The sequence below is a fragment of the Musa acuminata genome, chromosome BXJ2-5 (genome assembly GCF_036884655.1).
Source record: "Musa acuminata AAA Group cultivar baxijiao chromosome BXJ2-5, Cavendish_Baxijiao_AAA, whole genome shotgun sequence".
Taxonomy (NCBI): Eukaryota; Viridiplantae; Streptophyta; class Magnoliopsida; order Zingiberales; family Musaceae; genus Musa; species Musa acuminata.
This window is the reverse complement of record NC_088342.1, coordinates 12,840,377-12,867,312: the sequence shown is the minus strand read 5'-3', so window position 1 is coordinate 12,867,312 and position 26,936 is coordinate 12,840,377. Positions and strand designations below refer to the sequence as shown.

Below are 26,936 nucleotides of genomic sequence, written 5' to 3'. Positions count from 1 at the left end.
ATGCGAGGGGGAGAAAAATGTGGGCAAGGAGAGGATTTAATGGAGGGGAATGAAGGTGGGGGATTGCAGCTCGAGGGAATTCCACGGAGCTCTCCTCTCCTTCGGTGCCGCATCCACGGCGAGAGGCTGCTTCATTTTGCTGTTCCATTTTTGACTCGGTCATCTGCTAATTTTATCCCGCAATAATCAAACGGTTATAGATTTCGTACTACTTTGTCATTTTATATCATCGGTTTTTATACGCTAAAAAGATAACCATAAAATCTTTAAAATGATATAATAAAACATATGACACGATGTTTCATAATTATTGAATGCAAGAAGGTAAAGGCAAAATTACTTGATGATCAATCAAAGCAAGGATCAAAATTTTCCCATGCAAACTAATCCTAAGAGTTATTACGAGTATTTTATATTTTTATGGACTTATTTAATTAATTAATTTTACTGTTGGTTACAAGTTATTGATCATAGACTATAAAGATAAACTTAAAATATTGAAAATGATGATGTTTCATAATTATTTAATGTAAGAAAGGTAAGACAAAATAACTCGATGACCAAGAAAGAATCCAAATTTTCCTATAAAAACTAATCCTAATAATTATTATGAGTATTTTATATTTTATGGACTTATTTAATATATAAATTGTAATCACTAGTGATTTTTTTTCTCTCTTAACATAAATTAAATTATCATAAATAATTTATTATTTTATTTAAATTATTAACTTTCTTGTTTATATATCATGATTAAGAAAATAATTAAAATTGATTTCTTTAATCACGTGCACAAGTTAAAAATTTCATCGATCAACTAAATTATTGATTAATTTATTTCCTAATGAGTGACATGATTTTTAGAACGTAAATAATTTAAATTTTATTTTTATGAGTAAAAATAAATTAAAAAATAAAATTTAAATTATTACTTACATATATAAAAGGGGTTTTTCTATATAAAAGGGGCTCTTTTTCCCTCATTTCTTGCTAGGCCTAGTTAGTGAAGGATTTCCTAAAGTGAGGTACAATCCTCTTTTTTTTTTTTTTGTTACTAGTTTTTATTGATATTTTAAAATCTTAAATATTAGAATTATTATAATTTACATGGTGCATGATAACATTTTAATTTTAAAAATTTATGATTAATAAATCATGATCATTGAATTATGATGTTATAATGATTAGTTAATTTAATAATAATAATAATAATAATTTATTTTAATTAAACATATTTATATTTAAAAATTATGTACTAATTTTTATGATTTAATTAGTTTTAAATTTAGAAACATAAATCTAAATTAGTTAATTTATGAAAAAGGATAGATTCGAGATTAATTATTATTTTATAATATTTTAAAGTACTTCTAAAAATATTAAAATATAATCTAATAAGGGGATCAAATTGGGGTCTAATCTAAGTTAAATTGATTGGCCAAACCAATTCATGTGACTAGGTTTAACTTAACTTATGTGGTCAAACATGACTTAGCCTATATGTTCATATATAATTATGTTAATGTGATTAAGCATGATCTATCTCATGTGCCCAAGAATTACCCAATATTTGTAATTAAGTACGACTCAACTCATATAGCCAAACATAATCTAACTTATGTAGTCAGGTATAATGTAACCCATGTGGTTAAGAATGATTTAGCCTATGTGACTAAGCATAACCCAACTCATGTGATTCAACATGACTCAACCAATGTGGTTAGGTTTTAATTGAATTAAGTTTAGTTTAAGTCAATTAACCTATTTCAATTAGGGTCTTGGTTAATTATGGACTATTGAAAAATTGATGCCTTATATATTTATGATTTAATGAACTTCAAAATTTTATCTGAAGGTGTCTTTTGAAAATGATTATTATTATTATTAAATTGATAATATTGATGTAATTGTTATCATATAATATATGTGATCAAGTTGAATGATTAACATTGGAAGTGTAACATACAAAAAGAGTTATGGGTCTATCCCGAGTCACTAATAAATATAATATAACAAGTCATATATATCTCTTGAAGTGAAGTAGGATAATTTCCTTCATGAATCAGTAGTTGTAGTTGTTAGACATAATGGTGAAATGGTTCCTCCATACTTTGTTGGGAGTACGATATGTTTTTACTATCGATGTTCGAAGGAATCTTGATCGAAGTAGTTTAGATTTTAATTGAGTTGGTTTTTGGTGTAACCATGCCAACTTAATTAAGGGCTCATTAAGCCTAAATTAGGACTGAATTTGGTCTATTAGAATGTCAATTCAGTGACTTGAAGTTGGGTCAAGCGATGACACCGCCAGATCAAGCGATGGAACCGCTTGTGAGATAGAAAGTACATAGTGTATGTTTTCCAAAAACTTGACGTTGGCACCACTAGTGTCAGATGATGATATCGCCCAAACTAGCGGTAGTATTATCAGAACATAGTCTTTTATGCTGTCAAGCGATGGCACCATCCAGATAGGTGATGGTGGTACTACCCAGCACTAATGATAATACCATTAATATCCTGAAAACCTGAGTGGAACAAAACTTAAAGCACTCAAAAACAAGATTCATATAGCGACGTAAGGGAAGAGATTTGAAGCTCTAAGTGGATAGAGGTAGAAGTCCCTATGTTGGTGTTCTAGCTCAAAGGCTGTTGCGCAAAGTGAATGAGAGTTTCAGTTTACTTCTTCCCTAAAGGTTGTTGACTTATTCCTTTGCTTATTGAATTAAAGAGAGCTGTACATATTATAGAATAGCGTAAACAAACAGTTTTGCATCCTTTAAGAGACTCCCTCTGTATTAAGAATTGAGTGCACAAAAGAGGAGAGGAGAATGTTGCGTTCCACTTACAGAAACTCTAAAGAATAGAAAATAGTGCAAACGGTGAACTCTCCACTCAATCTATACTTTTCCTAACTAACACGCCTCCCTGAACTCTTACTTTAAGGAACAAACACCTAACTGCTCAGCTCACTCTTGCTTTAAGGAACAAATACACTGACGAACTCAACTCGTATAAACCGACCTTCTTACGAATACGGATCCTCCAGCAAATAGTGATCTTAGAAGAATGGAATTGTCAGAATGGAAAAAGAAATTGACAAGGAGTCTATCGTATAGAAAAAGAAAGTCATATTACTATCCGTCCTTGTTGGTGGTGAGAGAGATAATCAACAATGCATGTAAGAGGAGTTTTGAGTTGACAGTTCAGTTCAAAATTCCATTCAATCTTTAGCAGGCAATACAGTTGAGTGCGGTTCCGAAAGAGTGGAGTCCCAGTCCCACCTAGTTCCAGTTATGGGTTAAGAAGTTATGTGAAGAAAGTCTACCAGAGCAGAGATAGGTTCGAGCAAGTTCAATTCATTGTCCTTTATTTGGCTGGCTTCGAAGCTCTCAATGATTACTGATATCTTGGGGTGCGAAAGGAAGCAACAAGCGAAGTGCTAACGTCCAATTTCCATCTTTGAGTTGACTCTGCTGAGACACTTGACTTTGCCTGTTTGACTCAGGCCATTATAATAGCGTTAGGGAGTTCTATACTTAGCAGCTGCCAATCAAGATGACAATCTTAAAGCAACAGTTGCCTCTATATTTCTTTCTTCTGCACTAAATTCTTAAAGCAATTAAGGGACATGCTTTTCATAGGATTGAGGGACAGAGGACAGTAGTTCGTTATCGAAACTTCGGTTTTGACGCTCTTCTATAAGCAATGGAACTATGCAACTTGAGATAGTAAGAAAAGAACACTAAAAATTTGTGATTCTAAATGTGTAAACTCCTTTGATAGTGTTGAGTTTCTTTCTTCTTAAGTTTCTAAGTCATTCTAAGAGAGATGTGAGGATTACTTGTAAAAGAGAGTTGTAAAGATTCTCTTTTAAGCTTATAAAAAGGAGAAAAGAGTTGTAACAAAAGTAGTTGATCTTCATCCGTTGAAAAAAAGATCATTAGTGAATACTAATAGCTTAAATAGAGGAGGAATCGGGAGTGGACGTAGGTCGCGACAATCGAACCACTATAAATTTGATATGCATTTCCTTTTATGTTATTCATTGCTATTGCTTACTGATTTAATTACTTGCTACACTTACTTATATTCTAAGTTAAACACATTTTTGATACTAGTTTGATCAAACGAATTTTCGAATCATTTCTCCATTTTGAACCTCCCTCTCCTCCCTTTTAGTGTATTTATGATCCTAACATGACGTAACTCATGTGGCAAATAATAACTTAGCCTATATGACTAAGCACAACTCAGCCCATGTGATCCAACATGGCCCAACTAATGTAGTTAGGTCTTAATTGAATTAAGTTTAGTTTAAGTCAATTAATCTATTCGAATTAGGGTCTAAGTTAATTAGGAACTATTGAAAAAATTGATGCATCATGTATTTATGTTTTAATGAACTTTAAAATTTTATAAGGTGTCTTTTGATAATGATTATTTTTTTAATTAAATTAATGATATTGATATGATTGTTATCATGTAATATATGTGACCACGTTAAATAGTTAACATTGGAAGTGAAAGGAGTTACGGGTCCATCAGAGTCACTAATAAATATAGTCTAACAAGTCATATATTCCCTCATAATGAATGATTATGAATGACTATGTATCCACCTCGAAGTCAGGTAGGATGATTCCCTTCAGGAATTAGTAGTTATTAGATATAATGGTTAAATGATTTCTTCATCTTTTGTTGGGAGTACGATATAGGTTTTTGCTATCGATGTTCAAGGAATCTATCTCGTAAAATATATCTCTTCATCCAATATTGAAAGAGTACACCATCGGATATAATATATCTTTTTTATCATACTGTCATATATGTCACTGAAATTTGTTGCATATTATTGATGTATGATTTTATTTACTGTATAAGAATTATCATTAATTTTCTATTGGATGAGTTTCATGATAAATTAATATATTATTATTTCATATTAAAATATTAATATTTTTATATATTTCATAAATATTAAAATTATTTTTATATTTTTTAAAAGTTTTTATTAACATGATTGATAATGTGCTTTTATCTTATATTTATTTTCAGATTATCTTACTACTTTATAATAGATCAAAGACCTTTATATATTTATTTTCAAAACTTTATAAAGTTTTTGCAAAAATTGTTTTTTCATCACTCATGCTCTACTGAGATGCTTTTATTTTTTCAGTTAAAAAATATTTAGTATTGTAAACATAAAAATTTCAATTCAAAGATAATTTTTAAAAAATATGAATAATAAAATAATAATTTAATTTTTATAAATATAAGATGCGACATAAATTAATTTTACTGTTGGTTAGAAGTTATTAATCTGAATCTTTAAATGGATGTTAATAGTAATAATTTTTATATATGAAGGAGTTTAATATTAGATGGGAGATCTTAAAATTCGTAAAAATGAATAAACCATTTCTAAACTTTTCAGTGATATATATATATATATATATATATATATATATATTGTGTTACACTCAAGGGAAGGCCACATTTGCAGTCAACGCTTCTCGTCTTAGAGAGAGAGAGAGAGAGAGAGAGAGAGAGAGAGAGAGGCGATGACGCTGAAGGTGTACGCCGATCGAATGTCGCAACCATCACGGGCGATTATAATCTTCTGCAAGTAATATTTCCTAACGCAATTTCTTTACATTTTCGCTTTAATCTTTTCGATTAGATGTTGGATTGGGAAGACAAATCTCTCGCTTTCTATGTTGGGATTAGATTCGTCTCCCTTAGGCTCTACGATTTATCGTGGGAAATTTTGGTTCTTGATTTCAGGGTCAACGGCATCGATTTCGAGGAGGTGAGGATTGATCTCGTGAAGCGTCAGCATCGCTCGCCCGAATTCAAAGGTCCCTTTTTGCGATTCCAATTCATAGTTATGCCCAGCATATCTGAATCACAGACAAATCAATATTGAATAGTAATACTATGGAGTGAGATTTTACGAAATAGCATCTTCGCAATCTAGCTGTAAATTAGTGCTGTGAAAAAGTATGGGTTTGTTGAATACTAGTAGTGATTGCAAGATATCTGTGTTATATGATAGTAGAATCTTGAAAAGCAATAAATAAAATAATTTTAAGAGATCGCTAATAATGATGCTTTGTTGATTTTTTTAGTATCCTATAAAGAGGATAACAGAATGTATAATCAACTAAAGATTTTTTATCTAGGGTTTAGGCAATACTATGTATGTTCCGGATCAGTAGGAGGAAGAAAGTGGCTTGAGCAAGGTTAATTATGGTTATCTTTTATAGCAAAAGTATGCCAAACGAAGAATTGAGAACAATGGAGATTATGGTTTTGTTAGATAACAATTCTTAGAATATCTACCATCATCAGTGGGGACACCAGACAGACACTTATTTGTCCATGATGCTCCTTATGTTTTATTTGACAGAAATAACTACTTTATCTCAATGTTTGAACATGAGAAATCATATTGTGGATATCTTGTTTCTGCCCTTCTGCTCAATCTAAATGTGCAAGCTTGTCTCATCTTTGCTGATTTACGAACTAAGCATACCTTTTTCAGTATACTCCACCTCTTTCTTTTCTGGATGTACTGACTCAGATGCTTTATTCAGAAATAAACCCAATGGGACAAGTTCCAGCTATTGTTGATGGAAGATATAAGCTCTTTGAGAGGTAGATGTTGATTGTTTAAGTTTTTGCTTAAATATATTATCTTTTAATGCTTCTCCTGTCCTTGATTACATGTGATTCCTTTCATGGTGGTAACTGAGTCTTCATTTAGGGCAGTGTCACATATCCTTGAATAATTTGTCCTTATAGTAGACTGCCCATTATACTGTTTTTATTAAGTTATGTTTCATTGTTACAATCAGCTCTTTTTGTTCAACTCACAGGCAATGGTTGCCATGTCATGCTGAGAACATCATGTTTCAAAATCATGTTAAGTTGAAATTATTCTTTTTTTTCTGTTTTTCTTTCCCTTTGCACTTACATGAGCATTTGATGTTGCTTTCATTTATGGGGAACCAACCATGTGGCTGGTCTATAAATAGGTACTAAAGAGAAAATGAAAAGTATCCTAAACTGAAACAAAATATGTTAGGATTAGGTCTATATGGACTCAAATCAGAGACCTTCTCGAAAAAATAGATTAAACTGATTATTATCAAATAATACAAGCTGTTCCAAAGACCCAACATGAGTTTTGTTGCATTGGGTTCTTTCGTCAACTGTCTTAATGATCAGTAAGTCTACCATCATTTATCTTTTAAGGAAAAATAATGAGATGACTCTATGTTCATTAATTGTATTCTAATCCAGGAACAATACCAAAATGCTTCAATGAAGGGTTACTTTTTTTATACCTTTAACTGGTTGAATTAATCAACCAAATGCTCCTATTCCTTGACTTATGAACAAAACTTGAATCCCATCGGATCCCATCATTCTACATTTGTTTGTTGTTGCAGCACCTTTCTGGTAAGTTGTCATAGATCAAAGTGGTATCAGATTTCTTTTCTGGTACCTTGTAATTTATCGCACATCCTGAACTTGATTCATTACATTTTGAATGGCCCTTATGTAGACATGATGGTTTACTATTATGATATTAAATTTTATAGGCACTTGAAACTCTAGAATAACCCTGGTGTTCTTGAACAAATAAATGCTACAGTAGATATAAGTTTCAGGCCAACTTGAATAGACTCTAAATTCTTAAAGCTAAGGGTAAAATAACTACTAACAATTAAAAGACAAGGCCCAACAGGAACATTATGATGTCTTATGAATAAAGAATTTTCTATGGCAGTCGTTTTACTTTCATATGTTTGTTTCATGGTATAATTTCCAAGTCTGAGATCACTGTCATGCTAATTTACCTGTATTATCATATATGCCGCATGAACATCTGTACCTTTCTTACTCAAATTGAATATTCATTGTATTTTAAATTTAATTCTAAATCTTGACAAAGTTTTTTATGTTAAAGTTCATTTTATTTATTCAATTTTGACATTTAAACATACCAAATATTTGTCTGCATCCATCTTTCTGGCAAACTGTATCTAATTGACTTATTTTTTGGTCCAGTCATGCCATTTTGAGCTATCTTTCCTGTGCATTTCCAGGCATTCCGGACCATTGGTAATTTATAATGTGTCATTTACATTCCTTTTCTCTGTCCATCAATTGTGTGGGTTTATTTTCATACTATATTTTCTCCGACAACCTGATAGTCTCCTTGGGACCTTAGCTTTATGCTGTTGATAGACAACTAATACATCTGTCTGATGACCTAATAGTTTTCTGAGGCTTAACTCATATGTTGTCAGAAACAACTTATATACTACAACCTTCATGTGAAAGTCCTGATAGGTCAATTTTCATAAGTACTTATCTCTACTTTTTAAATGTTATAAATGACCATAAATCATCATTGTCAAGAAAGATAAATAAGCATATGGTACAAAACATTTTTAAGTTGCAATGGCATAACTTGGTTACTATTGGATACTCCAAAATGATTTTTCCTTCACATTTGAGGCAAAGGAATATCCAGTAGTAAAAGAATAATTTATCTATCATATCTCTCCTATTTGTTCATATAATGCTGGCAAAAGTTCAACTGGCTAACATTTAACTGCTCGCTCAAGCTACCTTGCTCTGATAATATTAATAAACAAACAATAGGAACAGAAGGAAAAGTGACTTTTGAAGTTATATCTTTATATTCTGTAGGAAAACAATGGTTATACGTTAAGTGGAGTACTTGATTTATTGGAAGCAGACATCTATTTGATTCTTTATTAGTGAAAGATGTACTATTCCTTTTTGTTATGACATTAGACCATCGATGTCAGATAGAAATATCACTTATACTTTTGTTTGTGTTCTTTATCATGGCCATCTCAAGATAAGTTTTACCTTGTAACTCGTGTTTTATATGGAAGGTATCCTGCTGATCTCTTCACTAGAGCCAAAATTCAGTCCATATTGGATTGGCACCACACCAACCTACGCCGTGGTGCAGGTATGAAAAAGCTCCATCCTCTCGTTTCTATTTTCTGAATGAAGAACATGGACATATTAATTCTTATAATGCTAGTTTTCCTGAAGACATCCATGAGAAGAGGTTGAATTTATGTTAAAATATATCCAAGAAATTAAAAATAAAGAAATACTTAAGGCAAAGGATGTGTTCACTAAACTTGAATTCACAGTTGTGGTTGTGACATCTGATTCACCAACCATCTGAAGATTAAACTAGTGACGGTTGGGAATAACAATGGAAAAAATGATGAGTTTTAGTTGATTTCATGGCACATATCCCTAGAAATATTGGAGGGAAGTTCTTAAGAGAAATGAGTTGGAATATGAGCCCTCAGTTTGAGTTTGTTGGTTTCATTTAATATAGCAAAGACTTTAAGAATGCTGCCTTCATTTATTGGTTGTTCTCTTCCTTATAAGTTTTATTTCATATAGAAGACAAGGATTCCTAACACCCAGGGTTTGCAATACCGTACGTATTGGTCCGCCAGCAGATCGGCACACAAACCGTCTGCTACCGGGCGGTATCAGGCATTTGGCCTCGTATCAGGCGATATGGGGCTATACCGGACGGTAACGTTCGAAATTTTAATCATTACTAACCTATATCGGTTGGTATCGATCGATTTCGATCATTATCGACTTGTACCAACTGGTACTCGTCGATTTCGACCGTTATCGCCTTGGACAAAGAAGCTAGAGGAACCAAAGATTGATCCCATCGACCTCCATTTCTACAAAAGATTCAAAGCCAATGTTAGAGTGGGTCGAAGCAGTAGAGAACCAAAAGGGTCATTTACTTGATGAGGCTGGAAATCCTCAACGTCCTTTACGTTTTATCACCGAGGCAATAGAAGAAGAGGCTCTAGTAGGAGAAAAATCCCCCTCGGTCAGAACATGACGGAAGGGGCTAGACAATATTTATTTCTAACTTAAAAACCCTATCCTAACTTTTTTTTTTTTAGGTATTTTCGAAGGGTTTTATGCTTATTTTAGGTATACTGCTCGGTATGCCGTATCGTACCATATCAAGCAAAGCTCAGTATACTGGTACGGTACGAGATTAAGAACCTTGCTAACACCATAAACCAATGGGCCTTCTTTGTCTTTTCTTTTTTCCATCACATCATAGTTCATTATATTTATGATTTTCTAGTTTGATGAGACTTGACAGCCCGATTGCTTTTTATTATTTGTAGCAACCTTTGTTCTTAACCGTGCCCTGGGACCTGCACTTGGTCTTCCATTAAACCCACAAGCAGCAAATGAAGCTGAAATAATTCTTAGAGCATCTCTTTCAAAGATAGAGTCGCTTTGGCTAAAAGGAAATGCAAAATTCTTATTGGGAAATTTCCAGCTATCCATTGCAGATCTCAGCCTTGTCTGTGAGATTATGCAATTGGAGGTATGTCACTTGATGCATACTCATTGTGTTTTATGACTATTACATACAGTTATGGAAAAGAATATACAATTTTATTTAAATCCATGCATTTTCTTATCATATCTTACAAACTACTACAGTATCTGTGGTTTTCAATAATTGTAATTTGCAAAGAGAAAAATAAGCAAATATGAATTAGACTGGATACAATATAGTGGGATAACATGAAGCACATGGATGCAAGATGCTAATCTTTGGAGCTGTCATCCAAATTTTGATACATCATAATAATTTTTGAAGCTATTTAATAGTGCATCCCTTTGCTTCAGGTCGTGGATGAGAAAGATCGCGACAGAATATTGGGGCCTCACCCAAAGATTTTGCAATGGATCGAAAATGTAAAATCTGCTACCAATCCTCATTTTGAGGAAGTCCATGGGATTCTGTACAAAGTCAAGGCAAGGCTACACAGCAGGCTGGCCAACGCAAAACCTAACGATACTCATCTCAGCATGAAACCCAACCCGAAGCTTTAACTTGATCAAACTGGTGATTTGATGCAGCAGTTTACATTGCAGTGACAGAGCACTAAAACAGTGTTGCTATGTGTGTGTTTATTTTAGATGTTTCCGAAGGATTAAGAACAATCATTGAAGTTGTCTTATACGATTGTGAAAGCTCTGCAGTACTGTGATATATTTATATTCCATGTGAGCCATCCTCTTCGGACCTTTCTGGAGAGGTTTATTTAAGAAGTCATTACCTATAATATGAAGAATTTCTTTTTCATATCACTTAAAACAATAGACCTTTACATGTTTTCTTTTGATTATCCAAATACATAGATGTAGAGTCATTGTATTGCTTTCTTTCCACAAAAAAGGTCACCAGCTTCAGATGTAGAGCAAGAATTTGTTGGATATTTTTTATGTACCTACCAGAGTGAACATTGGTGTCTTGCTAAAGTTGTTCCTTTGAGATTTTGCAAAATTGTGGATTCAGTTTCCAAACTTTTTACACACTGCATTGTGCGATTGGAAAATTTGAATCTATTTGGTGTTATTTACTATTGGGTGACTTTTCTAAAAATACCCATACTTTTGGTATTTTCAAAAGATACCCTTCTTTTATTTTTTGCCCAAACAATACCCTTAATTTAAAAAAAATTAAAATACCTCTAAAGTTTTCATCTATTTCTTTCCTAGTTTTCAATTTTTACAGTATTTTTATTTAACTCATGATAGTGTTTTATTGATGTATTATAAATTCTTTAAAAATCATTAAAAAAATATTACAAGTGATTTCATATTATGACTCCTTAGTTGCTCTTACTCATAGATCATTGCAAGATCATGTTTTTAAACTTATAATTAATTTAATTAAGATTTAAAATCTATTTAGATTATTTACGGTGTTCTTAAGTCGGTTTTACAGTATTTTTATTTACTATGATAACCAAAAATACTATAAATTTTTTTTTGAAGAGTAAGTTGGGTTTTCTTTTAATTAAAGATATTATTTAAAAAATAAAAATAAAAGAATCGATGGGAAAATTCTCGAGATATAAATATTTTTATTGAAAATCGCCCATTATGATTTAGAGGTTAATATGTTGCAGCAACAAACTTTTCTGTTGATTAGTTAATTTAAGGCAACGATGTCGATGTAACGTCAATTCGATTTAGCCATTAAAAGTTCTTTGGATTTGCTTCCACATGAGGTCATATTTAAGTGTGAGGGTTTGCAATGTTATGATGCGTTCATGAATGCGAATTGTCGCATCGGGAGAAAATAGATGAGAGTGCGACAAATATGTTTCGACTCGGCGATGGTGAATCAACATTGGATCCACGACTTTCTGTAGATCTTGATTCATTGAACTGTAGAAGAGGACGACAATTGTAACATTCATGATTAGTCCCATATTGAAAGTGGACAAAGATTAAGATTGACTCATATTGAAAGTGGATAAAGATTAAGATTGACTTATAAGGATCTGACGAGTGTATTACTATCAACGGGTTAGGCTCGGATCATTATAACAGTAATCAAAGTTCTCCCAGCTATGTGCCAAAATTGGCACCAAAAGATCGGTTGTCAAGCTCTATTTCCACGGTAAGAAGACAAGGAAGACGAAGAACGGAGACCGTCCAAGAACGCGAAAGAGTCCTTTGACAGTTCGATGGTGTTTGATTCAGTTAGTTGGGGAACATTGATTCAATAATAACTGTTGGTTCAATGATTCTTATTATTCGAAAAAGTTTCGTTGCTCATTTTATTTTCTCTTATAAAGAGGATTTCATACTTGCAATGCACTCATACTGAGGATAGAAGAGGAGAGGAGAAGAGAGATGACGCTGAAGGTGTACGGTCATCGGCTGTCGCAGCCGTCGCGGGCGATTATAATCTTCTGCAAGTAATATTCCCTAACATTTTCGTCTTCGTCTTTCGCTTAGATGTCTCTCGTTTATATGTTCGGTTTTTTTTTTTGTTTCTTCTGCTTTGATCTACATGACTATCGTGAGGGATTTGGGTTCTTGTTGATGTCAGGGTCAACGGTATTGACTTCGAGGAGGTGACGATTGATTTCACGACGGGCAAGCATCGTTTGCCCGATTTCAAAGGTCCCCACTAGTTAGCTCTCACCCTCTTTGTTCTCGTTTTCCTCATGAGTTGCAGGGCGATGGAATCAATCTTTCTTATTGTGTTGTCACAGCTTAGTAACTGAGATCTCGAACCCTCCCTCTTTTTGCAAACATGTCGTCCTGAAGGTGAATCGAGCAAGGTTAAAGACAATGGAAGTCATCTTTCACAGTAATAGTACACTAAACGAGCATCTGAGAACAATGGACAATTCGGAGGCTCTGCTATCATCAACTCTTTATGTTTTATTTCACAGGAATGACTACCTCATGTGAACTCTTGAGCTTAACAAATCATGCAGAGAATAACTTGTTTCTTTCCTCCTTAATCTGAATGTGCAAGCTTTCCTAGTCTCTGCTGATTTACGAACTAAGCGTAGCTTTCTCAGTATACTCCAATGTTTTCCTTTCTAGATGTACTAATTCAGATATTTTTCCAGAGATAAACCCAATGGCAGAAGTTCCAGCAATTGTTCATGGAGATTTAAAGCTCTTTGAGAGGTAGATATTGTTTCTTTAAGTCTATGCTTAAATATAATTTCTTTATGCACTTCTCCTGTCCTTGCGAAAAAGATCGATCAAAACATAACTCCTATGATGGTGGTAACTGAGTCATTGTATCACATTTGTCTGAACAGTTTGTCCTCATAGTAAGCTGCCCATCATATAACTTATGCTTCATTTGAGAGAACTCTTCTAGCTTAAGCCTCAGGCAATGTCTTGCCAAATCATTTGGAGAACACTATGTTTCAAAATTTTGTTTATCATAGCCTTAACTGCATAAAATAATCAACCAGACCCAAGATTTGCAGTACGTGTTGCTCCTGTTGCTTGATCTATTAACAAACTTGAATCCCATTGGATCCCATCTACTCATCCATCCTACAACACACTGGTGTTGTAGCTTCTCTGGTAAGTTGTCATGCATCAAGATGGTTTCAAAATTCCTTTTTCTGGCACCTTACCATGTATCAGTAGTTCTTTAATTTTTTTGTGCTCTCTGAACTTTGTATATCACTGGTGGAATGACCCTTAGGTAGACATGATTGTTCTTCAAGAAGACATTAAATTTTATGGGCAATTGAAAACACTAGAATGACTAAGGTGTCCTTGAAAGGAAAAGATGGATAAAAATAAAAACTGCTACTAGAGAAAGGGTTTCTAAATTTTAAACCGACTTGAACAGGCTCTGAATCATATGCAAAATTTAACATGAAATAAATCTGAAATCCCAAAGACCAGGATGAAACAACTATAACAATCAAAAGAAAGAGCCTCACATGAACATTATGATGTCTTATATAGATTTATCTGCGACAATGGTTTGACTTTCATGTATTTGTTTCCATTTTATGATTCTGAAGTCCGTGGTAGCAGTCATGCCTGTTTATATGTATATCTCATATATGATTTTCTTATATTCTCAAGTTGAATATTCTTAAATACTCTAAATTCAAATATAAATGATGAGGTGTTTATGTTGAAGTTTATTCTGTATTCAATTGTGATTTTACTCCACCATCCATCCATCCTTTCGTCAACCTTAATCTAATGACTTTTATTTGTTTGTCCAGTCATGCCATTTTGTGCTATCTTGCTAGTGCATTTCCAGGAGTTCCGGACCGCTGGTAATTTATAATATGTCGTTTGCATTATTTCCTTCGTCTATCAATATGTGTATGTGTGTTTGGTTTGTTTTTTCATAAAATATTTTCTCTTGCAACCTGATAATGTTAGTGGAGGCTTAGCTTGTATTACGTTGATAAACATCTATTGCATTTCTCTGACATCTAAATAGTATTCCTTGAGGCTTTACTCATATTTTATTGAGAAGCAACTAATACTATTAATCTTCAAGTGTAGATCATGATAGGTAAGGTTTTGTAACTACCTATCAGCCCTTTTGAATGATATGAAAGACCAGGGATCGTCATAGTAAAATGAGTTGAACAATCATATGGTAACAAACCATTTTAAGTTGCAAAGTATAGCTTGGTACATTAGCTACTTTAAAATTATCTCTTTTCCTTCCTGTTTGAGGCAAAGTAATATCCAGAATAGAAAAAAGAATTTACCTATCTATCTCTCAAAATTGTGCATATAAAATAATTTATGGTGATAAAAAAATGTTACAAACTGGATGATATTTATTGCCCTCTCAAGCTACTGTCCTCTCGTGTTACTAATAAATGAGGTAGAAGGAGCAGGGAAAAGGTGACCTTTGAAGTTCTATTTTTTATATTTGTGTAGAAAAACCATGATTGATATGTTACAGTGGACTTCTTGATTCATTAAAAGTGGACTTCTGTTCGATTTTTTATAAGTGAAAGTTGTATTCCTTTTTGTGATGGAAATTAGACCAGGGATTTCCGGTGACTTTTGTCAGTGCTACTATTGTTTGTGTTCGATATCCTAGTCATCTCAAGATACATTTTACCTTACGTTTCCTATCTTTTGTGGAAGGTATCCTGCTGATATCATCTCAAGAGCAAAAATACAGTCCATTTTGGATTGGCACCATTCCAACCTACGCCGTGGTGCATGTACGAGAAACCCCAGCATCCAATTTTTGTTCTGAATGTAGACAGTGAACATGATTTTTCTTATCATGCTAGTTCTTCTGAAGGCATCCATAAAAAGAGTTTGGATTCACGTTGTATCATACACAAGAAGTCAACAATAACAAAATATTTAAGCAAAGGATGATATCACTAACTTCATAGAAATTTGAAGTTGCTGAACTTAAATTCATGTCTTCAGACAGTTGTGATTGTGAGCTGTGTGATCCACCAACCATCTGAAGATTAAACTAGTGACAGTTGTGTGGAATTGTGGATACTGTCGATAAGACAAGTTCTAGTCCATTTTATGATCCACATCGTGAGAAATGCAGTAGTTAGAGCCATGAGATGAATATGACCTAGTTTGAGCTTATTGGTTCAATATAGAATTGCAAAGACTTCAGAATGCTGCCTTTTCATTGTTTGCGCATTGCCGCCTAAATTTTTTGTTTTTTATTTTTATTTTTAACTTTTGTCTTAGTGGACAAGGATTATTAGAAGCAGAGGCCATTGGGATCTTCATCTTTCCTTTCCCTCATCACACCACATCACCTTCATTCATGGGATGGTCTGATAAGATTTGATGGCCCTGATGATCTATATCATGTTTTGCAGTGAACTACTGTATCAACAGTGCACTGGGACCTGTACGCAGTCTTCCATTAAATCCACAAGCAGCAATTGAAGATGAGAAAATTTTAAGTGCGTCCCTTTCAAAGTTAGAGTCTGTATGGCTTAAAGGAGATGCAAAATTTTTACTGGGAAACCTCCAGCCATCTGTTGCAGATCTCAGTCTTGCCTGTGAGATTATGCAACTTGAGGTATGTTATTCGATGCAAACTGTACATTAGTATGATACCAGATCTATTAAGTTATGTTCTTGTAGTTCAGTATTGCATCAATAAGGAGAAAAAAAAGATGGGTTTGCATGCAATTCATTAGTTTGGTATTATCAACTCTGTAATCAATGTGCTGCCTACGAAACAGAGCAATGAATAGAAATTCAAAGTGCAAAAACCACTTCAAATATGGCTTAACCTGATTATTTCTGTTTTCTTTAAACATGACTCAGCCTGACTACGTTCATTTTCAGTGAGTTCTTCTTTCAGTCTTTGCAGTGCAATTCGTGAGCTATTATTTAGATATTTTTTTGATTGATAGATGGAATTTTTTTTTATGAAACTCTATTACCGAAGACAAGTAGGTCATATGTTCAAGTTTTTATAGGATCCAGAATCCAAATTATTAGTGAAGGAATATCTCTGACAAAGATGCAGCAGCAATTTGTGGTCCTCAACCTACAAAGTCTTTATTAGTTTAGAGAGGGAAGATGAGTCTCAGTTGATGAAGCTTTTTTCACTGCATATTATGCTAGACAAGATAAAGATAATGAATGACCCACCAGAAAAGCATACTAAGTAGGATCAGTAAAGATATTGTTGAGCTATGGACTGAAATCTGATGTGTCGCCATCAAAGAATGAGCAAAGTTGGAAAGCATGCAATTTAGCTGTTTACATGAGAAATGTGCCCTCGGAATGAGCGCTCATTTTTTGGACTCAGCAAGGTAACCAAGAGGACCAATTTCGTCTTTGTAAGTTGAAGCATGCTAATTAAATAATCTAACACCTATGTATGAATGGTATCAAGAGAGCAATCTGCTTTCTGGAGCTCGACAGGAGTACAAGTAATAAAGTTAGTGGTATAACAGGAAGCAATAATCTTTGGAGGTGTCAGCAAAATGTTGATACATCGTACTAAGTTCTGTAGATGTTTAATAGTAGTCCTCTTTATTAATCATCTTGTGCATCCTTTTGCTTCAGGTTGTGGATGAGAAAGATCGCAAGAGAATATTGGGGCCTCACCCGAAGATATTGGAATGGATCGACAATGTAAAGTGTGCTACCAGTCCTCATTTTGAGGAAGTCCATGAGCATCTGCAGGAAGTCAAGGCAAGAATAGCATTATTGAAGTCAGCCTGAAATCCAACCCGAAACCTTTAATCCGATAGAACAGGTGATCTGATGCAGCAGTTTATGTGTAGTAGCTTGCAGTGATTGTAATATAGCACTGAAATAATGTGCGCTGTGTGCGTGTTTATTTTGGATCTTTGTGGTGTATTAAGAACAGTTCTTGAAGTTTTCCTATGTATCAAACCTTCTAAATTAATGATTAAAACAACTATTGTATTTGCATCTTCTATTAAAAATATTTATGTGCATGAGATACTAAGAGATCGACTGAGAGGTTGATCGAATATAGCTAAATTTGAAAAACTCAGTTTTTATCTACTAGGTTATGAGAGTTGAGGTATTCGGTTGAAATTTTATCCAACATATTTGAACATCTAAACATAGGTTTGATGGTGTAATCAAAATTTATCTTTGTCCCTTATCCTTTTTAAAATGATATGATATGGTAGACTAAACACATATTTTTATTTGGTGCACTCGATTTTATTTGTTGATCTCGAAACATGCACGTCGAGTAACAAAGAAAAAATTGGTAGAAAGATCACTTAGTTTTTCTACAAAGTGTCAAGATGGTCAAAACACGAGTTTTCGGATTGGCGTCAGAGTGATATAAATATAAAATACTATATTGACAGTGATGGATATGTTGGATAGAATATTTGAAAGAGTGCATGACGAAAAAGCAGGTGAGATGTTTTTCCCTCAAAATTGATTCAAAATAATATTATTTCTTATTTTGTATTAATTTACATCAATTTTCACTATTATTCGACACGTTTAACATAAAGTATAACAAAAATTAATGTAAACACAACATTAAATATGAAAATATTTGTGTAATGAGTTCATCTTGATAATAGAAAAGAAAATTAATAATAATAATAATCATAACCATTTCTTTTAGAAATGGTTGGTTTCGCAGTGATGCTCAAAAGCCTTTGGTCAAACACATGAACAGTTAAGCAACCCAAAGAGAGTCAAACATAAATCCACATTGTATGTACTGTAGTGCTTTAAATGAAGCATTTAATCAGAAGCAGCTTCTTTAAGTTCCGCACATCATTCAGATCAAACGTCCATATCATTCATCGCCTTGGGAGTCAAAAATGTCACAAACAAAAGCATAGCGTGACATATGGTGATGATTTTAAAAGCAATAATTAATTACGACATAAATCCAAAACGAAATATCTACTCGCTGGATCGAAGAGAGAGAGAGAGAGAGAGAGAGAGAGAGAGAGAGAGACTTGTTACCTATAAATGTTGTGCCGTGAGACACGAGTGAGGGTCGGTAGGTGCGACGACGCTTTCGTTGCAGCGTGGACCCGACCAAGGAATCGGCACACATCCATCCAACTCGATCCGCCACTAAATTGGACCCATCCGTCTTGTCACGTATCTAAAGGGAACCAAAAAATGTGTCACCACAGGATCCCCAACGGCGAAAGGACGACGACTTGGGTGGCCGCCCAGCTGGTCAACGCATTGGCTCTCCCAAATTGCCTTACCCGAACCAACGGAGTTAATATTCCACCACTCCCGTTTGTGATCGTATTTTTGATGTTATGTATTTATCGTATTTTTTGCTGATTGATTGTGCCATATATATATATTTGCTGATTGGCTGATTAATTAACTTTTTTAAGATAACGATGAAGCTGGATTTTGATTTCTAAAACGTGCGATATTTATTTAATTTATTTATTCCTCAAATATTATTTAAAATACTAGTCTGATGATTGATTGATTGATTATATATCAAATTTCTCTACAAAAGATAATATTAATGACAGGAAAGGAAAGGTTGAGGTCTTCCTAGACCACCTCACGTACTTCCTATGGAAAAATGAAATAGCACAAGATAATAATATATTAAAAAAAAAACATTGAAATGGTCAAATCTTTGGATCATCAATCTTCTCTGTGGTTTGCAGTACCAGAGTTTATCATCAACGAAACTTCGTGACGTATCCGTTCGATGCACACCAGTTTACGTGCGTTTTGCGAGTTCTTCTCATGTTTATTATTAGTTATCGAGTGGACGGCAAATTTCGTTATTTTTCGTCAACAACCTCAAATGTTAGCTATATATTTGATATATATATTTTTATTTGTATAAGAGTGTTCTGTGCGTAATTTAATTAATACAACATTTATGAAAGGTGATTAATTTTTTTATTACGTATGAATGTAATCATCACAAGTGTTCGCAAAGACTCTCAGCGGATGAAAGAGAAGGAGGAAGGAAAGAAAGATCGAGAGGGATGTGTTTGTCGTTGCGATGGCGAAAGCAACGATTCCCCGTCATCCTATTTCCAGGCTGCACCCCCATCTCCTTCCAAGAAGCCAACCCAACCCCCTCTTCATCTCCTCTCGGAGGGCTGCGGTCGACTCGAGAACTCGAAGCTTTCGGAGGAGAGGCGTGGAGCAGTTTTGGCTCCGCTGGTGAACCCTTCTCTTCCTTTCGACTGCTTTTTCTTCTTCTGAATCCGGTCTTGCTCTGCTTGCTTTCTTTTGTTTCTTTGTTTTCTCCTGATTTGAAATTTGTTTATTTAGAGAGGCCATTCATGGAATTAACCAAACGGATTAGAAGCTTACTTCTCATGCTTAATTTCCCATCTGTTGGAAAGCGGTGCTGGATTCCAATGGAGGAGTTATATGTAAATCCAGATGGCGGTGGACTTCGTTCTGGATTAGGTTTACCTTTTTATATCTTACATATTTGTGTCTCTGGAGATCGCATATTCTACTTCCATGAATCAATACTGATGGAAGGTGACACAGAAAATGATTGAGCGTGCAAATCGTGATGAGCAGTTGAAAGATAGTCAATTTAGAGGAAATGATTGAGATGGGCAGTCGAAAGATGCAAACACCGGTGACCAAAGACTTACTTTTCTAACCTTATTAATTCCGATATAGTGAACAATTTCGACCTCCTCGGTGCTTGTCGAACACCAATTTTGTTCCGAGTTCTCTTCCTCTGGTTGGTTTAGGTTCTGGACCAAAGATTTATCTTTCCGGTGCCCCTGTGTTCCCTTGCAGCACCAACATATGGTAGAGGATGACTAGAGTAACCAGGTTGGATAAATTAGATGATACCAGTTTGGTAAGATGCTGATTGAAAAGAAATAAAAAATAATAATAATAAATAATTTGTGTGTTCTTAGTTCTGGACATTTGTGATTGCTGGAATCAAGCTGAGCTGTAAGGAAGAAAGACTTTCTGTTTTAAAAGTACTTAGCCAGGAAAACCTAACCTAAAATATCAATTATGTGGGTACATTCCATCCTGATAAGTGACCATATAGCATGAGGAGATTAGGACTCGTACAATTCCATTGTAGTATGGAGCAATTACATGATGATGGCGGCACTTCACCATCTCCATGAAGTTATGTCAAGATTTTAGGTAAGAATAAATTAGGTTTCTTTCTTAACTGAAAAGTAGACAACATCTCAAGGATGTTCTGTTCTTCTCTGACATCTAATTGCAAGAAATTGGCTGCGATTTCAGCACCGCAGTTTGAGAATTTTAGAGAGGATAAGAAGAATGATTTGAGTTACAATAACCTGTGTGGTTCTAGTCCTGAGGTTTTCATTCATTTTGTGGACTTCTGTTCTCGATTTGTTGCTGTTAGCAGGGTTTATGATGCTATCTCATTTCTTACTTCTTTTGCTTGCTTCTTCCTTCGGGAGGAACAGAGTCTGTCATATGGTACCAGTGAATCATATGAAACTGGTGGAAAATTCCAGTCTTTCAGATTCTTGTTGCTTTTCTAATTGGTCTTGTACATCATAGGAATGTATTTGGAAGACATATTTTCAGCTCATTTGCTGATCACCGTTACCACCCAAACCTTGTTGGATCCAAAATAACCTTTCAAGTTATATAGAAGGAATATGAGACACAGAGTATCCGAGTAATGTTTGTTATCGAATCTATACTAACCACATTATGCAAACTGTTTAAACCGGAATAAATCCAGTTGAATGAGGTAGTCATTTAACTAATTTCCTTTGCAATTTGATGTGTACTTTGGAATTCCATTTTTTTTATGTTTAAATGAAGAATCATTCGGTACACATCGACGTACAGTTATGTTACTTTAGTACTACAGTTTTATTGCCCAAGGGAAACTGCAACTTCATAATAAACACGTTCTAGTGCTAAATTACACATAATTAAAGATGATGGACTGTAAAATTTTCATCATACATTAGTAGCAGAATCATTATGATAAGGACTTCAAATGAGTGACTTTGTTATAAGCTTGATTTTGACATCACAAATTCATGGTTTAGTTGCTTCTATCACTTCTCTTCGTTTCTCATGCTTAGCATTTGTAGTGGGTATATCATAAATGTGAATCTTGAAACATGTTAAAGCTTCTGATGCCATCCTTAGGAAATGACACCATGTTTTATATCTGAAAGGTTGTTGTTGGTCAAATTTCTAAAACTTCTTGATGGTAGCTAAATGTATGTACGAGTTTTATTATTTACAGATTAATTAAGATAATCTCTGTGTTCAAAAAGCCTCATACATTGGAGACTCATGAGCTCCTCGGATTCTCAAGTATCGACCTCCTCTCCGTACCTTTTGTAACCGAGACACAACCATTGTATTGATTTTAAATAACTGGTCTATTTTATGTTGCCAATCTTCACCTTTGAGGATATTGATATGCCCACAATTCCCAGCTTAACATTATCACTATGGATCAAGGCATCTGCCACAGTTTGGTTTCAGCATCAACTTGTGCACTGTCTTGACACAACCTGGTTTTGCTTCAGTTTTTCCTTTGCTACTCTGCATTCTTTTACGAAGTCTCTTAATTATTGGAATACTAGTATGTCCGTGAGAACCAAGATATGTAACTCTGCTTTTATCCAGTTTACTTAGAATGCTTTAATGCATATAAATCAAGAAAACCCAAAGCAAACAACCAAGCTTCAGACCTCGACTGTCCTAAGTAGAAATCTGTGAGAATTTTGGCTCTGCATACTTTGTTCAACCACTGGTAAGGCAGAGCTTCTGCAATGAACAACTGCAGAAAGGTAGCTTTTGCACCCACGAGAGATTGAAAACACTAATCATGACTGTTTGGTTACCTTTGCACTACCAGAAGGCTTGATTGCTTGCTCAATAAGAAAAAAATATGAATTCATCCCGGTTTCTACTGAACCTTGGATTACTCTGCAATTTGAGGTGACTCCGTTGTTTGATCTTTCGGTTTAAATTCTATCAGTGCTCCTCTCTTCTGAACTGGCCTTGTGGGTGGACATTGTATATGGTTTATCTCTTTATACGGTTTTTACATGCAACATGGACTTTCTCTTCACCATTTGTTATTAGAGCCATTCTTGTACTTGTACATGAGCAGTTCACAAATTGCTTGCCTTTACCACGCAGGTTTTGGCCTCGGTAGTTGATCGGTTCTGATCCCTCATCTCCCTCCACCAACTACAGAGTCATCAACATGAGCAATCTTAAACTGGGGGTTGAAGTCCTCAGTGCTCATGACCTCATCAGCAAGGATGGTCAAGGCTCTGTCAGTCCTTATGTCGAACTCCGTTTCGATGGCCAAAAATTCCGAACCACCATCAAGGAGAAGGACGTTAACCCGGTTTGGAATGAGAGCTTCTACTTCAACGTCTCTGATCCGTCCACCCTCTCTGACTGCCCCCTCGAAGCCCACGTCTACCACTTTAACAGGGCGACCAACTCCGGGTCCTTCATCGGGAAGGTGCGGCTTGCAGGAACCTCCTTCGTCCCCTACTCCGACGCGGTGGACTTGCACTATCCGTTGGAGAAGCGTGGGATCTTCTCACGCGTTAAAGGAGAACTCGGCCTCAAGGTGTTCGTCACCGATGACCCTTCCATAAGGTCTTCCGTTCCTCAGCCAGCTTTCGATCCAATCCTTGGCAGCCCTGCTTCAAGCCATGCGCAGCAACCTCAGGCTGAGGTCACCGGTTCGAGCCTGAACCCGTTCCAGGAGAGCAGACCCGAGCCACTTCGGACCTTCCACCACCTCGCTAGAGAGCAGCAGCAGCAGCCGCCGCAGCCGTACTACTCTGCAGCAGGTCAAGCGGTCGATCAGTCGGTGAGGTACGCGACGGACGAGATGAAATCCGAGCCGCCTCGAGTCGTGAAGATGTTCTCGTCGTCGTCCTCTCAGCAGCCGGTGGACTTCCAGCTCAAAGAAACCAGCCCTTCCCTGGGCGGCGGACGGATCATCGGCGGCCGGATGATACCCGGGGAAAAGGCGGGCGCCTTCGACCTGGTGGAGAAGATGGAGTACCTCTTCGTGCGGGTGGTGAAGGCGCGTGAGCTGCCGGCCAAGGACATCACGGGGAGCCTCGACCCGTTCGTGGAGGTGAGACTTGGCAATTACAAGGGAACCACGAGGCATTTTGAGAAGAACCAGAGCCCGGAGTGGAACCAAGTGTTCGCGTTCGCCAGGGAACGAGTGCAAGCTTCGTTCATGGAGGTGGTGCTCAAGGACAAGGACCTCGTCAAGGATGACTTCGTGGGGCTCGTGCGCTTCGATCTGAACGAGGTCCCTTCGCGAGTCCCCCCCGACAGCCCGCTAGCTCCCGAGTGGTACCGGCTCGAGGACAAGAAGGGGGAGAAGATTAAAGGCGAGCTGATGCTGGCTGTGTGGTATGGAACCCAAGCTGATGAGTCCTTCGCCTACGCCACGCACTCCGACGCCGTTCCCGCTGTTGACGCCCACACCTTGAGCAACTACATACGCGCAAAGGTGTACCATGCGCCGAGGCTATGGTACGTCCGAGTCAACGTCATTGAGGCCCACGACATCTTTGTTTCCGACAAGAAAAGGTTCCCGGACGTGCTCTGCAAAGCTCGGATCGGAGGCCAGCTGATGAAGACGAAGGCGATCCAGTCCCGGACGCCCAACTTCCTGTGGAACGAAGAGTTCATGTTCGTGGCGGCAGAGCCTTTCGAGGAGGACCTGATCCTGTCCGTGGAAGATCGCGTCGCGCACAACAAAGACGAGGAGATCGGCCGCGTTCACGTACCTTTGGCCGCCGTGGAAAAGCGCGCCGATGACCGGATCATCCGCTCCAAGTGGTGGAACCTGAAGAGGCCGGTGGCGGTGGACGTGGACCAGCTGAAGGAGGACAAGTTCTCCAGCAAGATCCACGTCCGCATCTGCCTCGACGGAGGATATCATGTGCTCGACGAGTCCACCCATTACAGCAGCGACCTGCGGCCCACGGCGAAGCAGCTGTGGAAGCCTCCGATCGGGCTGCTCGAGCTCGGCGTCCTGAACGCGACCGGTCTCCACCCCATGAAGACGAGGGACGGGAAGGGCACCTGCGACTCCTACTGCGTCGCCAAGTATGGCCACAAGTGGGTGAGAACTCGCACTATCGTCGACAACATGAGCCCGAGGTTCAATGAGCAGTACACCTGGGACGTTTACGACCACGCCACCGTCCTCACCGTCGGCGTCTTCGACAATTGCCAGCTTAGCGAGAAAGATTCCAGCACCGGCGGCAACAAGGACGTGAAGATTGGGAAGGTCAGAATCCGTCTCTCCACGCTGGAAACCGGGCGCATCTACACCAACACCTACCCGCTGCTGGTGCTCCACAACTCGGGCGTCAAGAAGATGGGCGAGCTCCACCTTGCGATTCGGTTCTCGGTGACGTCGATGGTCAACAGCATGTTCATCTACTCGAAACCGCTCCTGCCCAAGATGCACTACATCCGCCCGTTACCCATAATCCAGCAAGAGATGCTCCGCCACCAAGCTGTGCAGATCGTGGCCGCTCGGCTGAGCCGAATGGAGCCACCGCTGCGGAAGGAGGTCGTGGAGTACATGTCAGATGCGCATTCTCACCTGTGGAGCATGCGCAGAAGCAAGGCGAACTTCTTCCGGCTCATGTCCGTCTTCTCGGGCCTGTTCGCGGTGGCGAAATGGTTCGGCGATGTGTGCTCGTGGAAGAACCCTGTCACCACCATTTTGGTGCACATCCTGTTCATCATGCTCGTCTGCTTCCCTGAGCTGATACTTCCGACCATCTTCCTCTACATGTTTCTTATAGGTGTCTGGAATTACCGGTTCCGCCCCCGCTACCCACCGCACATGAACACCAAGATCTCTTCCGTGGAGGCAGTGGATCCGGATGAGCTGGACGAGGAGTTCGACACCTACCCAACCTCTCGGAACCCGGAGATCATGAGGATGAGGTATGATCGGCTGAGGAGTGTGGCCGGGAGGATACAGACGGTGGTGGGCGACATCGCGACTCAGGGTGAGAGACTGCATTTGCTGCTAACATGGAGGGATCCCCGGGCCACGGCGATGTTCCTGGTCTTCTGCCTGTGTGCAGCGATGGTGCTGTACGTGACGCCGTTGCAAGTGGTGGCAGCTGCCGCGGGGTTCTACTTGATGAGGCATCCAAGGTTCAGACACAAGTTGCCATCTGTGCCCGTCAACTTCTTCCGTCGATTGCCGGCGAGGACGGACAGCTTGCTCTAGAGCAGGAGCAGCATCGATTCGGATGGCCTCTCCAGTGGAGTTGGTTGCTTGTCATGGTCTTCGAAGCTGTTCTTCCTTGGTGCTTTATGCGTAGGAGTATCTGTTGCTGTAGCTGGTTATCTTTTGCCTTGATCTTTGGTGGTGTTTATGTAGAGATGGCGAGGGGAGAGACACCGTAAGCTTGTATTATCCATCAGGTTGTACTACTTGCAACAGATGGGAGTCATGTTCTGATCCTCATCTTGTTTGAGAATTGCAAGTTATTTTTGTCTTGTATATATGCCTTTTGATCGACAGTGTTACCACTTTACTCAGGTTCTCATGAGAGACTCCAAATTTGCTCTTGCTGGCAACAAAATGGCGAATTGGATTGTCACCCACCACAACTTCACACTAGAATGTTCCAAGAAGGAAGCTTTCACATTAAACTATGGTTCATATTCTAAATGAATATATAAAAATGGTATTTCAAATATATTTATATAACATAAATTTATTTTAAAATAATTTCTCAAAAAAACCTTTAGTTTTGATAAATTTACAATCTTACATCTAAAAATTCTTGTAAAGCATTTATTTTTGCGTGAAAAAATCATTTTACCTTATTTTTATTAGACCCTTCATCACCTTAACTAGTTTTCGTCGTTCTAATTCTTCTCTCTTTCGTCTTGTTCGATTTGTCTTCTTCGTTCTTGTTTACGACATAGACAATCAATCAACGATGAAAACATAAAAAAAAATTATGAATAAAAAAACAAAGAATTATAGTTGTGAAGAAATAAGTATATTCGAGGGAATAAAGGAGAGGAGAGGTAGGGCAAGC

The 26,936-nt window shown here is 37.0% G+C and overlaps 3 protein-coding genes across 4 annotated transcripts; all 3 read left to right on the top strand.

The window, feature by feature from the left end:
* The first annotated feature begins 5,493 nt into the window (after positions 1 to 5,493).
* LOC135612524 (glutathione S-transferase T1-like) lies at positions 5,494 to 11,212 on the top strand. The gene is made up of 7 exons (XM_065108915.1): positions 5,494 to 5,632; positions 5,791 to 5,864; positions 6,603 to 6,663; positions 8,083 to 8,136; positions 8,943 to 9,022; positions 10,239 to 10,444; positions 10,753 to 11,212. Exons 1-7 carry the CDS (start codon positions 5,568 to 5,570, stop codon positions 10,957 to 10,959), a joined length of 747 nt encoding a protein of 248 aa, XP_064964987.1. The 5' UTR covers positions 5,494 to 5,567; the 3' UTR covers positions 10,960 to 11,212.
* A 1,389-nt stretch (positions 11,213 to 12,601) lies between these two features.
* LOC135612523 (glutathione S-transferase T1-like) lies at positions 12,602 to 17,818 on the top strand. Its single transcript, XM_065108914.1, has 8 exons — positions 12,602 to 12,620; positions 12,717 to 12,839; positions 12,974 to 13,047; positions 13,506 to 13,566; positions 14,640 to 14,693; positions 15,529 to 15,608; positions 16,242 to 16,447; positions 17,449 to 17,818. The coding sequence occupies exons 2-8, from the start codon at positions 12,775 to 12,777 to the stop codon at positions 17,605 to 17,607; spliced, it is 699 nt and encodes a 232-aa protein (XP_064964986.1). The 5' UTR covers positions 12,602 to 12,620; positions 12,717 to 12,774; the 3' UTR covers positions 17,608 to 17,818.
* Positions 17,819 to 19,855: 2,037 nt separating this feature from the next.
* Positions 19,856 to 26,389, top strand: LOC103973268 (FT-interacting protein 3). 2 transcript variants are annotated; one of them, XM_009387780.3, is made up of 2 exons: positions 19,856 to 20,043; positions 23,014 to 26,389. In XM_009387780.3, the coding sequence occupies exon 2, from the start codon at positions 23,081 to 23,083 to the stop codon at positions 26,111 to 26,113; it is 3,033 nt and encodes a 1,010-aa protein (XP_009386055.2). In that variant the 5' UTR covers positions 19,856 to 20,043; positions 23,014 to 23,080; the 3' UTR covers positions 26,114 to 26,389. The 2 variants fall into 2 exon arrangements, with proteins under 2 accessions (XP_009386055.2, XP_009386056.2); XM_009387781.3 differs by lacking the exon at positions 19,856 to 20,043 and adding an exon at positions 20,082 to 21,009.
* Positions 26,390 to 26,936: the final 547 nt, after the last annotated feature.